The sequence below is a fragment of the Elaeis guineensis genome, chromosome 10 (genome assembly GCF_000442705.2).
Source record: "Elaeis guineensis isolate ETL-2024a chromosome 10, EG11, whole genome shotgun sequence".
In the NCBI taxonomy this organism is placed as follows: Eukaryota; Viridiplantae; Streptophyta; class Magnoliopsida; order Arecales; family Arecaceae; genus Elaeis; species Elaeis guineensis.
In genome coordinates, this window is record NC_026002.2 from 70,754,843 (window position 1) to 70,771,018 (window position 16,176).

General features: G+C 38.7%; 1 protein-coding gene across 1 annotated transcript; it reads left to right on the forward strand.

Annotated features, from left to right (window-relative positions):
- The first annotated feature begins 11,852 nt into the window (after nt 1-11,852).
- Nucleotides 11,853-13,705, forward strand: LOC105034110 (probable membrane-associated kinase regulator 4). The gene has a single exon (XM_010909139.4). The coding sequence runs from the start codon at nt 12,386-12,388 to the stop codon at nt 13,439-13,441; it is 1,056 nt and encodes a 351-aa protein (XP_010907441.1). The 5' UTR covers nt 11,853-12,385; the 3' UTR covers nt 13,442-13,705.
- Nucleotides 13,706-16,176: the final 2,471 nt, after the last annotated feature.

The following is a 16,176-nucleotide window of genomic DNA, read 5'->3' on the forward strand; positions in this document are numbered from 1 at the left end:
GATGGGGTTGGGCCCAATAACTGTTAGGTGAGGATCTCAATAACAGCTTTGCACCCACTGATGTACGGTGGATCTAACTTAACTAAGAAATATGTCAATAACTGTTAGGTGAGGCCACAGGACTTAGAGATCGAACCAGCTACATCTTTCTTAGTAAAGCAATGGATAAAGAGTTGTCCACTCATTGGTTTGTGTCTTACTAATAACTATCAGGTGAGGTGCACATAAATCAGTAGGACTGCAGTGCCCACTAGAAACTAATCATGTATAGGTTTCCAATTTCTCCACCTGAAGAGTGTGGGAGATCCATAGAAATAGTGGGAGCTCTTGTTTATTTATTAAAATCCCAATAACAAATATTTACAAGTTAAAAATATCTAATTAGAAATTATTTCTCTCTGCAGTTAACTATGTCAAGTTTAAATCTATTAGCCCGAATCCTTGACACCAATAGGTTGATCGAAACCAATTACAAGGACTGGCTTTGGAATTTAAGAATCATTCTTAGTTTCGAGAAGTTGAACCATGTCCTCGATCAGGATGTGTCTTTGTTGCCAGCTCATCCATCTCCTGATTAATGAGCCATACTTGAGAAGTGGATGGATGAAGATAATAAGGTGAAGTGCTATATTCTTGCATCCATGTCCAATGATCTTCAGCGACAGCATGAAGATATGAGGACTGCCAGAGACATGCTGACTCACCTGCAAGAGTTGTATGGTAAACAAAGTCATATGACTCACTTTGAGGTCTCTCGAAGATATTTCAAAGTGAAGATACGTGATGGGCAGTCCATCCATGATCATTGTTTGACAATGATCAAGGACATTGAGGAGCTTCAGAAGCTAAGCATGAATATGGATAAGAAATTACAACTGGATATGATCCTGCAATCCCTTTCTGATTCATATGGATAGTTCATCATAAACTATCATATGAATAAGATTGATAACTCTTTGTCTGAATTGCTAAATATATTGGTGACAGCTGAAAGTACCATGAAAAGTTCAAGGGATACCATTCTAACTGTGGAGCAGGCTTCCACCAAAAAAAAGTCTTCTTGGAAGAAGAAGAAGAAACCTGCAAAGAAGTAAAAGATCAGTAAGAAACTCAAGAAGCAGGCTCCAAAGAAGACCAACGACAAAGAAAAATATTTTTACTGCAATATCGAAGGTCACTGGAAAAGAAACTGTCCTGCATACCTGGCCACTTTAAAGAACAAGAAGATGGACATGCTTTCTAAAGGTACATCTGAGTTGCTCGTTATTAAAACTAACCTAATGATTTTCTCTTCTTCTAGTTGGGTTCTAAATTTTGGTTCTAATGCTCACCTGTGCACTTCCATGCAGGGTCTAAAAAAAGTTAGAGGACTAAGGGAAGGCGAGATTACTCTCTGGGTCAGCAATGGGACAAGAGTTGCTGCTGTAGCCATTGAAATTTATCCTTTATGATTATCATTAAGAATTAGTTTGCTTTTAAAAGATTGTTATTATGTACCTAGAGCCAGTAGCAACTTAGTTTCTATATCTGTGCTAGCATAAGATAATATAATTTCTATTTTAATAAAGACTTCTATCCAATTTATTTTAAAAATAAAATTGTTGCACATGCCTTTTTAATTGATAGATTTTATCATTTGCATGAAGATACGAATATTAATATTAACAAGCAAATTGTGAATGTCATAGGATCTAAGAGACTTAAAGATAGGATTAGCCAAAAGTATCTCTGGCATTTAAGACTAGGCCATATTGGAGAGGACAGACTTAACAAATTGAAGAAATATGGCCTTCTCGGGTCATTGACTTTCGAGTCTTATCCAATTTATGAGTTATGTCTTCAAAGAAAGATGGCTAAGCTACTCTTTGTAGGATATGGGGAAAGAGCCACTAAGATATTAACTCTGGTATACATTGATATGTGTGGTCCATTCAATGTACAGGCTAGGGGTGGCTATCTCTACTTCATAACCTTTATCAATAATTTCTCATGGTATGATTTCATGTACTTGATGCATCATAAATCTGATACCTTTGAAAAGTTTAAAGAATTCAGATGTGAAGTAGAGAAATAAATCAAAAAACCCATAAAGGTTCTTCGATCAGATCGAGAAGGAGAATATCTTAGTGAAGAATTTCAGACCTATCTCAAGAATAACGATATAGTCTCATAATGAACATCTCCAGGGATGCCTCAGCTCAACGGGATATCTGAAAGGAGAAATCGAACCCTATTATATATGGTCCGATCCATGATGAGCTTCATCGATCTTTTGATCTTTTTATGGGGACATGCGTTGCTTTTTGCTATTCATATCTTAAATCGAGTTTTCTCTAAATTCGTTCCTACCATACCATATGAGTTATGGCATGGTAAGAAATCATCTCTTGGATATCTCAAGATTTGGAGATGTCCGACTCATTTCAAATGACAACAGACAGACAAGTTAGAGGTTAGATCATTTAGGGCTCATTTTATAGGGTATCCTAAGAAATCTGTGGGATACTATTTTTATTTTTCAGAGGATCACAATGTGATTGTGAGCCATCATGCCATCTTCTTGAAAAAAGAGTTTGTCCAAGATGGAGGTAGTGGGAGAAAGATTGAGCTCGAAGAGAAAGTCTCTAAAGAGCGTCGAGTTCAAGAACCTAAACCCAGTAATGAGCCAGTAAATTTAGTACCTCCTCCACCTTGTAGATCAAATAGGATCTCGCATCCTTCGAAAAGATACTTAGGTATACTTACAGAGGATCTAGAGGAAGTATTCTTTGTGAAAAATAGGAATATTAGGAATGATCCCAAAATTTATGGTAAGATGATGTTAGATGTAGACTCTGAGAAATGGATGGAAGCAATGAAGTCAGAAATTGACTCCATACATTCCAACCAAATTATATCCTTAGTAGAACCACCTGAAGGTATTGTACCTATTGGGTGTAAATAAATCTATAAAAAAAAAAATTGAATTGGATGGTAAGGTAGAGACCTATAAGATAAGGTTGGTGGCAAAAGATTATAGTCAACGCGAAGGCATTGACTATCAAGAGACTTTTTCGCTAGTAGCTATACTAAAATCCATCCGTACTTTACTTACGATTGCAACCTATTATAATTATGAGATTTGGTAGATAGATATAAAAACTGTCTTCCTAAATGGATATCTTGAGGAAGATATCTATATGGAACAGCCTATGAATTTTACATCTAGTGATAGTGATCACAAAGTTTGCAAGTTGCAAAGATCCATTTATGGACTTAAGCAAGTATTTTGGAGTTGGAACACTCACTTTAATGATGTAATCAAATCGTTTGATTTTATCAAAAATGAGGAGGAGTCATATGTATATAAAAAGATCAATCAGTGGGAGCGCTGTCACATTTCTCGTATTATATGTGGATGACATCCTCTTGATTGAGAATGATATTCTCATGCTGACATTGATCAAAGTTTGGTTGTCAAAAGAATTCTCTATGAAAGATCTAGGAGAAGCTTCCTATATTCTTGGTATTAAGGTCTATAGGGATAGATCTAAGAGAATGATAGGACTCTCACAGCGAATGTATATAGAGGAGGTGCTGAAGCATTTCAACATGAAAAACTCCAAGAGAGGTCTCTTGTCTCTTAGACATGGCATTCATCTTTTGAAAAAGATGTATCCTAACATACCTGAAGAGATCCAATGCATGAGCAAGATCTCTTATGCTTTAGCTATAGAAAGTCTCATGTATGTCATGCTGTGTATGTGACCTGATATAGCTCTTGTTGTGAGTGTCACGAGCAGATATCAGTCGAATCCAGGTGATGAGCACTGGATAGCTGTAAAGAATATCCTTAAGTACTTGAGAAGAACTAAAGATTTACTTTTGATCTTTGCAGGAGGTTCAGAGCTAAAAGTGGAAGGATACATCGATTCAGACTTCATATCTGATATCGATGATAAAAGGTCTACGTTGAGATATATTTTTTTGTGTAATAGAGGATCGATTAGCTGAAAAAGTTTTAAACAATCGGTCATTGCAGATTCGACCATAGAAGCCGAGTATATTGCCACCTCTGAAGCTGCTAAGGAAGCATTCTAGTTTAAGAAATTTATTGCAGAGCTAGGTGTGATGTCATCAGATGCCATTACACTACACTGCGTAACAACGACGCCATAGCCCTTGCTAAGGAGCCCAGGTCTCACCAGAAGTCCAAGTATATTGAACGACGATTCCATATTATACGTGAATATCTCGATAAACAGTTCGTCGAAGTGCAGAGAGTCGACTCCACATAAAACATAGTGGATCCACTGACAAAACCTCTCAGCCAGCAGAAGACTAAAGCTCACTTTGAAAAGATGGGTCTTAGGTTTATGGCCAATTGGCTTTAGGTCAAATTGAGAGTTTGTTAGATGTGTGCCCTAGAAAATCAATTATTGACTGACACATTTATATTTTCAGGGCTTGTATTTGAACTTGTAAAACTTTTATTGTTAATAAAGGGCATTCTTATTTTCAGTCATGTTTATGTGTCCATGATTTGTCCTAGAAATTAACAAAGATGATTTTGCATATTCTCAAGATGTTAAAAATTTGAGACATACACTGTTAGTGATTAATTTTTAAATATTCTCGATCAGAGGATCATCACGGAGAACAGTGATCGATCTAGTTAGATCAGTGCACGATCACCTTCTTTACGGGCAGATAAGTCTCGAGTCTGTAGTATGATGACACTAGGATGATAATGCAGGTGGTTGTTAGAGAACAACTTACACTAAGCGTGACCATTACGAAAAATCATTTAGATATCTACTCACTCATCAGTAGTATTCTCGATACTACAGTGGTATGACTAGTCCTTTGACCTACGGTGCATTGGCTATTTACAGTGAGGCTGCTATAGTTTGACTACACGTCTACTTGATCCCTAGCCATTCAGATCCTTGTTGTGTATATTGGCTATGGTGGGCTCAAATTCACTGTTAAGAGTAGGATGCACTTAGATGGAATCTATCGACCTTAGTAGAAAAGGTATAGTCCTATGTGATTCACGAGATTGAGTTCAGTAAGTCTTTGGCCAAAGCAAAAGTGAAGTCTGGCAAGAAGTTTCTACGAGATTCATAAGAGAACTCAAGTTGAGCCAATCTTACATATGACTGATGATGAAATTTGATGAGTTATCCATGACCTCCGTCAAGTCAAGACTTTTGATAGAAGGATTGAATCATATGATAACTATACCTAAAGCTTCATACTTCCATTCTAATGGATTGTCACGATATACTGCTAGGTGTCACTAGTAGATTGTGGGACCCATGAGTATTATCTTGATGATCGATGATTCTCAATGGACAGTGTAGGAATTATTTCAATCCATTGAAAAGAGTTTCAATGATATTATGATAAAGATCATAATGTGTCTCACTATCAGATAGAATAGAATTTATGGGATCACACACAAAAGAGTTTTCTGTCTGATCCGATGATTGATCGACGATTATGAATCGTTAAAGATATGATTGTCAATACGATTGATAATTAACCCAATGCAAAAGTTGTAGGAAAATTAATTAGTAATTTGATTACTAATTAGACTCAATTTGATTGAAAAATAAGTTTTAGATCAAGTCTAATTGAATTGGATTTAGTTTGACTTGAATTGGGTTTAGTTTGATTGAGTTATGAGATGACTCAATTACCATAGAATCAATTCTGATTTGATCTGAATTTGGGTTCAATTAAATCTTAATAAGATTAGAATTTAATCTGATTAGAGACCTAATTAGATTAGGTTCAATCAGGTATTTAGGTCTAAACCAAATTACTTTTGGTTTAAGGCTCAATCCAAAACCTTAGAGTCCATTTTGTGAAGGACTCTTCCATACACCACCCATTGTCCACGCCCCTTCTCTCCTCATGCAAATTTTAGATTTGCATAAGGTTTTCTACATTTTTCCATCTCTTGGTCGATCACTTATTTTTTTATTTGGATAGGGATAAGTTTTGGTTTGAATCTAAAATTTAATTTGAATTTTTGATAGAGTTTGACTCTATCAGGCGCCACCTTAAAAGGATCTACCTTTAGGACACCTCTAGAGGGCTTTTGAGATTAGAACAAAATTTGGCCAACCACTAGAGTGAGAGAGAAACTTTTTGGCATCCTCCCTTCCAAATTTGAAGGAAAAACTCTATTGGTACAAGGCATGGGACTCTGAGGAAGAAAGCTGCACTGCTGCTGCCTTTCTTCTACCTCCACTGCTTCTTCGACTGAAGATCGTCTTCCAGATCTAAACAAGGATCAACTCAATCATCAAAAGATCTTCTCTGTAAGGGAACTAGCACCTTAGAGAGATAGACAAGTCTCGGATCAGAATGGATCTCGTGTGGATACCTATAGAGGCCGAGCATTTACGCGGCTCTAGGAACCTGTCAAATTTTTTATCATTGACTATGGAGCTCTTTCACCCACGATAAGGTATGAGATCTGATCTCTTAAATTAATTTTAGATTTCATATGTCTTAGATCCATGTTAGAAAAAGTTTTAGATCTGATTTAATGCGTGATAAAAATAGTTAATCTATTTTATTCTGCTACAATTTCAAAACAGTTTTGAAATACATGCACGTAATCTGCCATTTCCTTTCTAACAGTGGTCACGTTCATGATATAGTTAACACCATGGCCCATGATGCTGGTTGGACTGCCCACGACCATGTCCACGACCTCTACCTGAGTGCCCTTGGTTGGAAGCTGGGTAGTTTGGCAACGGCTGTTGTGGATTGACAAGTTAATGGGATGTACCATGCTCTCATGAGACTTGGTGTGCAGTAGGAAAGGGGGCATTTGAGTGCAGCTGTGCTCGATGCTGAAAGAGGCTCTCATGAGCCATGAGACGTGCCAAAAGCTCACCAAGAGAAAGGCCTTTGGTATCTGCAAGAGTGGCTATGATGGAGTCGAATTTGGATCCCAGCCTTGCAAGCACCTGAAGCACCAAGTTCGTGGAAGAGATGGGATGCCCAATGGCTGCCATGTTGTCGGCAATCACCTTAGCTCTCTGGATGTAGTCGGGAAGGGTGCTCATACTACACCTAAGGGACTGCAGCTCAGTCCGCAACTACAGAAGATGTGCTCGAGATTGGGACTCGACCACTCCAGCAAGGATGTCCCACAGTGCGAGAAGAGTTGAGGCCGATGATGAAGGGCAGCAAGGACTCAGAGAGGGATGCGATGAGCTATGTCATAACTTGCTAGTAACCCAAAGCAAGCATGCTGGGTTAGAAACCAAAGAAGGGGCTTCAAATGTCATCGTTGGTGTCATCTGTGTCACCGTCGAAGCAAAAAGGTGCTATGGTGGGCAAGGGTCTCTTCCGTCGATCAACCCAACCAGATCATAGCTTTGGAGAAGAGGAAGACATTGTGCTTTCCATAGTAGATAGTTGTCGCTGGTAAGTTTGAGAGGTGGAAAGGACAAGATATTGAAGGCTAATGAAGTAGCGATGGTGGCCATGTTGCAAGGGGTGGGAAGGAGGGCCATCTCAACAAGATTAGGGGCTTGAGAGCAAAGTTGCTCTGATACCATGAAAGAACTAGGCAAAAATATTGTGAATGACTCTATTTTTTCTCTACGAGATTCTTCTTGTTATATAGAAAACAATAAGATACAGGTTGTTGGGATGAGTTCAAATAGAAACAACAAGATACAGGTTGTTGGGATGAGCTCAAATAGAAACAATAAGAAACTACAAATTGTTGGAGGAATTTGACTTGTGTATATTCATGGGATATAGCGAGTCTCATTATGGTTATCGGTGCTTGCACATGCCAACAAATAAGATCTACATTATTCACCATGTTGTCTTTGATGAAAAGAGATTTTCTTTTGCTGAAATCTCTAGCTATAATATTGGGCCTATTAATTGTTCTCGTCAGTGTTTTTCTTCTCTACAGGTTATGCCCTTGGATGTGTCAACTACTGCTGTATCTCACCCTTGGGATCAGCCCATTGGGCAATAGGGTCACCCTTCATCCACTTCTGGGACACCTGAGCGGCCCAACTTGTCCTCATTCACTTCAGCAGAAGTGAGTTCACCAGTGAGAGATATTGGTGCACCTACATATGCAACCACTTCAATTCATGGGGATGCATCCCACCCATCGACCTCGATAGTGCCCTCATCGCCATCAAACTATGCTATTGATGTCATTCCTCTATCGTTTGATCTCAATAATGCACAACAACCGCCGACCAGCTCTACCACGTCAACACACACTCACCCTATGATCACTCAATCACAGAATGGTATACGGCGGGTCAAACTCTATAGTGCACAAAAGAACAATATGCATCCTCTCTCACATCTGCTAGCGTGCACTTTATTGCCTTCTAAGCCCACCTACTACAGCCAAGTTTCCAAGGATGCCAACTGGCGTGCTGCCATGTCCACTGAATTTGATGTCCTTATACACAATAGAACATGGACACTTGTACCTTGCATCTCCCACATGAATGTAGTTGGGTGTAAGTAGATTTTCAAACTTAAACAACATCCTGATGTCTCCATTGAGAGGTATAAGGCATGCCTTGTGGCTAAGACATATAGCCAGCAACCCAGGATTGATTTTATAGAAACATTCAATCCTGTTATTAAAATCACAGCAATAAGACTTCTTCTAACACTTGCAACCTTTTTTGGTTGGCCCATGCGATAGCTTGATGTGTCTAATGCATTTTGCATGGCCACTTAGAAGAAACTATTTTTATGGAGCAACCTCTAGATTTTGTTCATCTCCAATTTCCTCGACATGTGTGTCACCTTAAGAAGTCTCTCTATGGTCTCTGGCAAGCTCCAAGGGCCTGGTTCCAGTGACTTAGCAATTATCTACTTCAGCTTGGCTTTATGGAATCTAAGACAGATACTTCTCTATTTTACCATGTGAGTGGGTACTCTTCTATTTATATTTTAATCTATGTAGATGATTTTCTCGTAATAGATAGTGATGCATCTGGCATTTTCTCACTCATTGATTCTCTTAAGAATGGATTTTCTGTCCGAAATCTTGATTCTGCTCATTTCTTTTTGGGCATAGAAATATCTTCACATCCAGATGCCGCTTCTTATCCCAGCAAAAATACATCAAAGATGTGCTATGTTGGATGCAAGGCCTATCTCAACTCCTTTGGCACTAGATTTCAATTTCAATGGGTCGTCTTCACCATTTTCTAATCCAACATTATATCGGATGATTGTGGGTGCACTACAATACACTACCATCACTCACCCAGACCTCACTTATGTTGTTAACCAGTTATGCTAGCACATGCATGCACCTTCGGACCTACATTGGGTAGCTGTGAAATGCACTCTGCGCTACCTGAAGGGCACTATTACACATGGTTTATCACTCCATCATTCTAGCCGTGAACTCAATGCATTTAGTGATGCCGACTGGGCAAATGCACACAAGATCGGTGATCCACAAGTCATTTTGCCATCTTCCTTGGTAGGAACTTAATCTCCCCGATATTCTAAGAAACAATCAAGTATTGCTCGTTCAAGTATCCAGGCCACATATAAGGCTATTGCTAATGCCACAGCGGAGCTGATTTGGATTCAATCACTTCTAACTGAATTAGGCATTTCTCTTCATGCTCCTCCTATTTTTTGGTGTGATAATATTGGAGCCACTTATTTAGCTGCGAATCCGATATTTTATGCCCACACAAAGTACATTGAAATTGATTATCACTTTGTGCGAGAACAGGTAACCACTAAGCGACTTCAGGTCTCCTACATCTCCACTCATGATCAGATTGCGGATATCTTCACCTAAGCTCTTTCCCATCAATACTTCACTCTCTTAAGATACAAGCCTCAGGTGGTCGAACCCCCATTTTGCTTGTAGGGGCATATTGAAGCCAAAACCACCGAATAACAATAAGCCACAACCGAATAACAACAAAACCACAACTATCAAACAACTTGTACCACACGGGAGTTTCTCCAACAATTTGTAGTTTCTTATTGTTTCTATTTGAGCTCATCCCAACAACCTGTATTTTATTGTTCCTATTTGAGCTCATCCCAATAACCTGTATCTTGTTGTTTTCTATATAACGAGAAGAATCCCGTAGAGGGAAAACAGAATCATTTACAACATTTTTTCCTAGTTCTTTCAATAACTAGAAAGATCAGTTTAATATTTTTTTTAAGTACAGGGGTGTAAAGAAAATTGGATTAAAGTTAAAAAGTGTTTCTGTAATTTTTTCTAAATAAAATTAAGTGTATGTTTTTTTTGGGGATCTCTTCCCTCCCTCTCGAAGACTAGAAGGAGGGGCCATTACGTGCTCATTAATACCTCTTAGCATACACGAAATGAGCACCAAACCAGGTTTTTGTGCATCATGCAGGTGAATCATGAAGAGCTTTATTATCCATTCCATTTCCTAGAAGTTCGCTTGAAACCAGGCCAGGTAAGCTTGGGCGCAGGTTAATAGGTGCCCAAAGCATTTTCCAATTAGAAAGCTCATATCATCAACATTATGCATAGCTGTAAAACTATGAATTCTTTTAGGTGTGGTTATGTCATGCGGTTTCCAATGTGAAGTCAAAGAAAGTATTTGCAGGAGGAGGACCTACACACTTTCTTGTCAAGCATGGAACATTAGAAACCTGTGAGGTGTGCATGGGGTCCCATCCCAACGGATGCAAGCAACCATTCCTTCTCAGAAACGTCAGGATATAAAAGTTCCATCCTTGCTTCTGTTTGGGTCCTCCTACATGAATGAGAGCAGGAGAAAGAGAAAGCGAGGGGACTTTCTGCGTTCAGGGCCTCTCACACTGTTTAAGGACTGCAATTATAAGGGCAAAGGGAGCCTCGAGCTTTGCAGTGCAATCTTTTAGTAGGAACTGCATGTTACCCACCTACAATTGTCGGGAAGGGCTTCAAGTTAAAAGTCAGCAGCCACAGCGACAGTTAAAAAAAAAAAAAGGTGAAAGTTCACCGAGGATCAGATAACAGTGAAAGAGAGGAGAGGAAATCAATGCAAGTTTGGATTACATTTCCCTCATGAGTTCTTAGTTTTCCATTCCACAATCTGGATCACAAACAACATCCAAGAGCCATCTGATGTAATCCTACCTCAATTCTGATGTTACTTGATTCATGGACAAAAATATATGCTATCCCATCGATTTCAGTGTTGCCTGGAATTTAGATATCAGAGGATATGATATAAAAATAGCACAGCCAGAGCATCAAAATGATAGCGTTGGAGACAAGCTTCATTTGCATGCTTGTAGACAAAAGGATATGCACAAGTTGCGTCTGGAGCATATCTTGGTAGAAGGGCTCAGTATGTGTGGCTATCATTGGTTTGATTATCCACAAGGCAAAATAAATAAATAAAATAAAATAAGGCATATACACATTGCTTACCAGACAGATCCCACTTATCATTAGATGTATTGCCTTCCATATTTAGAGATGGCAAATTTTCGGTCATCACCTATGATAAAATGTTATAGGTTTTCAATCAAGCAGGACCTTAGGGTCTGTGACAGGTATCTTTCGTACCTATTAGATTAATCTAGTCTAGGATGTGATCGAACGGCTGCATTTATACTAATGTAGATGCTCAACACGTCGGCTCCTGTAGTTTTTGCATGTTGTTTCCAAAAAGGATTAAGGGTGGCCAAGTGGCCCTGTCTAGCATATTAAATCAGCTTGTAGTGCAACAACTCTTAAAAATGCCACATAAAGGAGTTCAAGCTGTTGCTATCAAGGTCATATGCATGTTTATGTTCTATTTTATATACTATGTTTGGTGATGTTCAATGCTGGAAGCACACAGGTCCAGGTTTTGGGGTGTGGGTTCTTTTCAAATTCAAATTACTAGCAGAGCAATTGCAATGATTGGACCAAGTGCAGCTCCATAATCTTATCTTAGTCAAAGAGAATAATGAAAGAAGAGAATAGTGGACAGACAGAACTAATTGAAGTAGCAGTGAAAGAACTACACATGAAAATAAAGAAACTGAAAGGTAGCACTGAAGTGTGTGTGGTGTGTGACAGGAGAGAGATGTTTTGAACGAAACAAAAAATTACTCATATGAGAAAGGGTGGGGACTCTGGGCTTCACCATAACTCTTTCTGCGTTTGTTATTTTGGATGCTTTCCGATTTGTAACGGGCTAACGGCCCCTACCAAATGCTTCTTTTCCTGCCCCTTTCCTTGCTTCAAAGTTTGCCAAACTCCCCTCCCTGTCCTTCCTAGTGAACATCACCACCCACCTCAAAAGCCAACCACTGAGGAGAAAACAGGGCATAGAGAGAAGGAAAGAAGACGAGAGAGATAGAGTTATCACAACAACGAGAGAAATTTGCAATCACTTAGTCTAATATGCCAAATCAAAATGACCAGCTAGCTGAAGAGGAGTACATAGACATGGACATCAGCTCTGCTACCTTCTTGTGCTGCAACAAGTCTTCTCCCCCACATTCAAGAGAATTTGAGTTCCAAATGTCTGCCCCACTCGAGAGAGAGACCATCACCTCCCCTGCTGATGACCTCTTCTACAAAGGAAAGCTCCTCCCTCTCCACCTCCCGCCGCGCTTGCAAATGGTTCAAAAGCTCCTCCAGAACTCCAACATACCCACCACCCATGGAAAAAAATCGGAGTCCTTCGACGGGAGTGTCATCACAACAATCACCAATACCAACACTGCCACCACAACTCCATTTGAGTCCTGTAACGTCTCGCCTGCCACTTCTTGTTATGTAAGCGGAGAGCTCCATGCAGAGGATTATTACTTTGAATGCTCTACAGAGCTCGTCCGGTCCCACCCGAAGAAGTCTTGGTCTAAGAAGCTCAAGTTCATGAGGCAATCCTCCCTGAGTCTCAAGCTGAAGGCTTCAAAAGCTTTTCTCAAGTCTCTCTTCACCAAGTCCGGATGTTCAGATGAGAAACATGCGGTACCTAAAGTTAAAGAATGCTCAAATGGCCACCTGAAGTCAGGGAAAAAGAATCCATTTGAGCAGATTCAAAGGGTAAGAATGGTTGTTACACATAACAACGCTACGACCGTGAGGAGCATCGATGAAGATAAGATGAAAGAAGAGCATTGCAGTCACAGGAGGTCTTTCTCGGGTGCCATTAAGTGGCATTCTTCAACCAAATCCTCCTCTGCTTCTTCATCATGCTCTTCTTCCGCCTCTTCCTCCTTCTCGAGCATGAATTCAAATGGACTCTTTGGACCACCAATGCTGAAGAGGAGCAGCAGTGTAAATTCAGACATGGAGAACTCCATCCAAGGAGCAATTGCCTATTGTAAGAAGTCTCAGCAGCTAGTTTCAGCAAGAAAGAGTGTTAGTGATGTTGGTTTTTGTTCCTTGACTGCCACTCGGATAGCAGCAGATTGCGAGAAACAAGAGAAGCCAGGCCTTTGCAGGGGATGATGGAAAGAAATCATCATTTCTATTGAAATATTTCAAAAAAAAAAAAAAAAAAAAAAAAGCAATTTCTCTGGGTTTTCCTATTTTGCAAGAGTTTTGAGTATGCTTTAGTTCAGTTGAAATGGCTTAGAAGCCTATCAATGGTTCTGTATGCTCAATGGAAGCTCAGTTTAATCCAAAACATCTTGTTACAAATTTTCTCTACAAGCTTTTCTGAAAGAGAATTAATCTGCAAGCACATTGGTGTTAGCAGGTCAAATAAACTAATAAATCTGCATTTGATCGAATCTATCAGTGGCAAGCAAAAGTTGTTTAACTCTTCCTTTCTAATTGCATGGAATCTTCATAGTCTGTATGAATGACTAATCTTCTCTCTGTCTACTTGCTATCTATGTAAATGTCTAGTTAAAGTCATGTAAATCAGATGAAGCAGAATATGACTTTGGTAAAGGGGATACATTCCCGATTAAAAAAGAATCCAATGCCATCACCTTCTGGGTCAATTTAAACAACAATGGTAGTGAGATTCAATTGAGACAATTTATCGTGACAAACTTTTGCTGATGTGCAGTGCAAGCTGCACAGCTATCCTGGTCATTTTGCTTAGTTGGAAGGTAGTGCCTAATTGTCCAAGTTACATGACGACGTATGCTCGTGTTGCCTGTGGTTGCAGCATTATTTTTTTTTTATTTTTTATTTTTTTGACTGAATGGTTGCAGCATAATTCATGTTGAGCAATAATAGTTCCACATCGGATAGGTTAAGGACTCTCGTGGTGCTTATATATTTTTGGGCTCATCCATTAGATGTTCAGAATTTCAGATAGGATCTTAACAATCGTGGAATGTCCTTTCTCAATTGAGTTGAGACGCGTTCTTATGCCCTTGTGAGAACTCAGTTTGTATGTTCTCCCTGTCACGGCTTTCTAATTGATGATTTTTAATGCTTGCTGAGGAAGGAAGGCTGTTGCTGATCAAATGGTTATTGGTTTCAGGGAGAAGGATTGGCTGATTCTGATGTGATGTCAGGTCACCGGCCACTGGGTTTAGTCGGATCTCAAGTACTTCATCCAAGTGCCCAGCACTCCTGTAGCAAGGCCTAAGAATTTGAACTTCTTTGTGGGGATTTATTGTGAAGCAGCCCCAAGAAATGACAGATGAACTGACACCCAAGTCGTAGACGTGACTGCTATTCTTCTCTTTGACATGAGATTTTCTTGATCTTCAAATTATGAAGTCTTCATAGTATTGTTCTCTTCCCATCATTAATATGTTTGTCTTTTAAGTATATACTTAATCTACATAAGTTTCTAGTAATGTCGACTATAGAATAGAATCCATGAGTAAGCTATCTAGTGAAGTCAAGATATATCTGTAAAAAAGATTAGGAGGCTTATATATCTACTTGAATGGAAAATGATCAGATTATTACCATATAGATAAATAGATATATAGATAGATGGATGGATTGCCCTCTTTTCAAGTATTAAAATGTTTACCTTTTAAGCATACACTTAATCGACATAAGTTTCTAGTTATGTCGACTATAGAATAGAGTCCATAAATAAGCTATTTAGTGAAATCAAGATATATCTGTAAGAAAGATTAGGAGGCTTATTCATCAAAAAAAAGGATTAGGAGGCTCATATATCTACTTGAATGAAAAATGATCAGATTATTATAATATAGATAGATTGTCCTCTTCCAATCATTAAGATGTTTACCTTTTAAGTATATACTTAATCGACATAGGTTTCTAATATTGTCAACTATTGAATTGAGTCGATGAATAAGCTATTTAGTGAAATCAAGATGTGTCTGAAAAAAAGTTTAGGAGGCCGTATATCTACTTGAATGGAAAATGATCAGATTATTATAATAATATATATATATATATATGGTGATGACAAGAAGCTACCATGCATGAAATGATTAACTTCTACTTAGTATAGCTAGCTCCGATGAATAGCCCATCTTTGAAGCTACGATTGATTGATGAACAAGGCTGGATTGCTTTACCTGGCCATGAAACAAAAACAAATATAGTGGAAAAAGAATACCACTACGCTATGTTTCCATTAACAAACACGACTTGGCAGCAGATCATTAGTGACTTCTAGTGATATTTCTTTATGGAACCTCCACCAGTTATCAATGCATTGTAATGGACCATTTCATGAATATTTTCTAATCACCAAGTCACTAAGTATTATATCTTCACATTTGTGCATGCCAAGACCAACCTATTTTAATGCTTGGGAGGCTCTTGCCGATTAGAAAGTAGTAACTTTTAATCAGATCAAGTAAGAGGGCACGAAAGATTCACAACCTGCAGACAAATTGATAAAGAAACAGATACTTAGATACATAATGATGGGCCTAGTGAGACTCTCAGTATAACAAAAATGCTTTAGCCACCTTACATTAAACTCTGAAGCTTTATGACAACTTAAATTAAACTCAACTGAGATTACTAAAAGCAATATAAAGGAAATTAAGTAGGGGCACTAGTAATAATGACCACCATCATTGGACACCACTTGTCTACATCGAATTGTTTGATACTTGCTTCCATAGATCATGTTGGCAGAGATCCACTCAAAGGCAAAATGATTCCTCAACTTTAAAATAGCAGTTCAAAGGAAACCTTCGGGTGGATATGGATAAACGTTAATCTAAGTGAGCGTGTCAGTGAAAAGTTTGACAAGATTAAAGCCAGAGGAAACAGGGCAACTCATC

Bases quoted from the DNA above. Each gene is read 5' to 3' on its own strand.
- LOC105034110 (XM_010909139.4), top strand. From the start codon at position 12,386: ATGCCAAATCAAAATGACCAGCTAGCTGAAGAGGAGTACATAGACATG.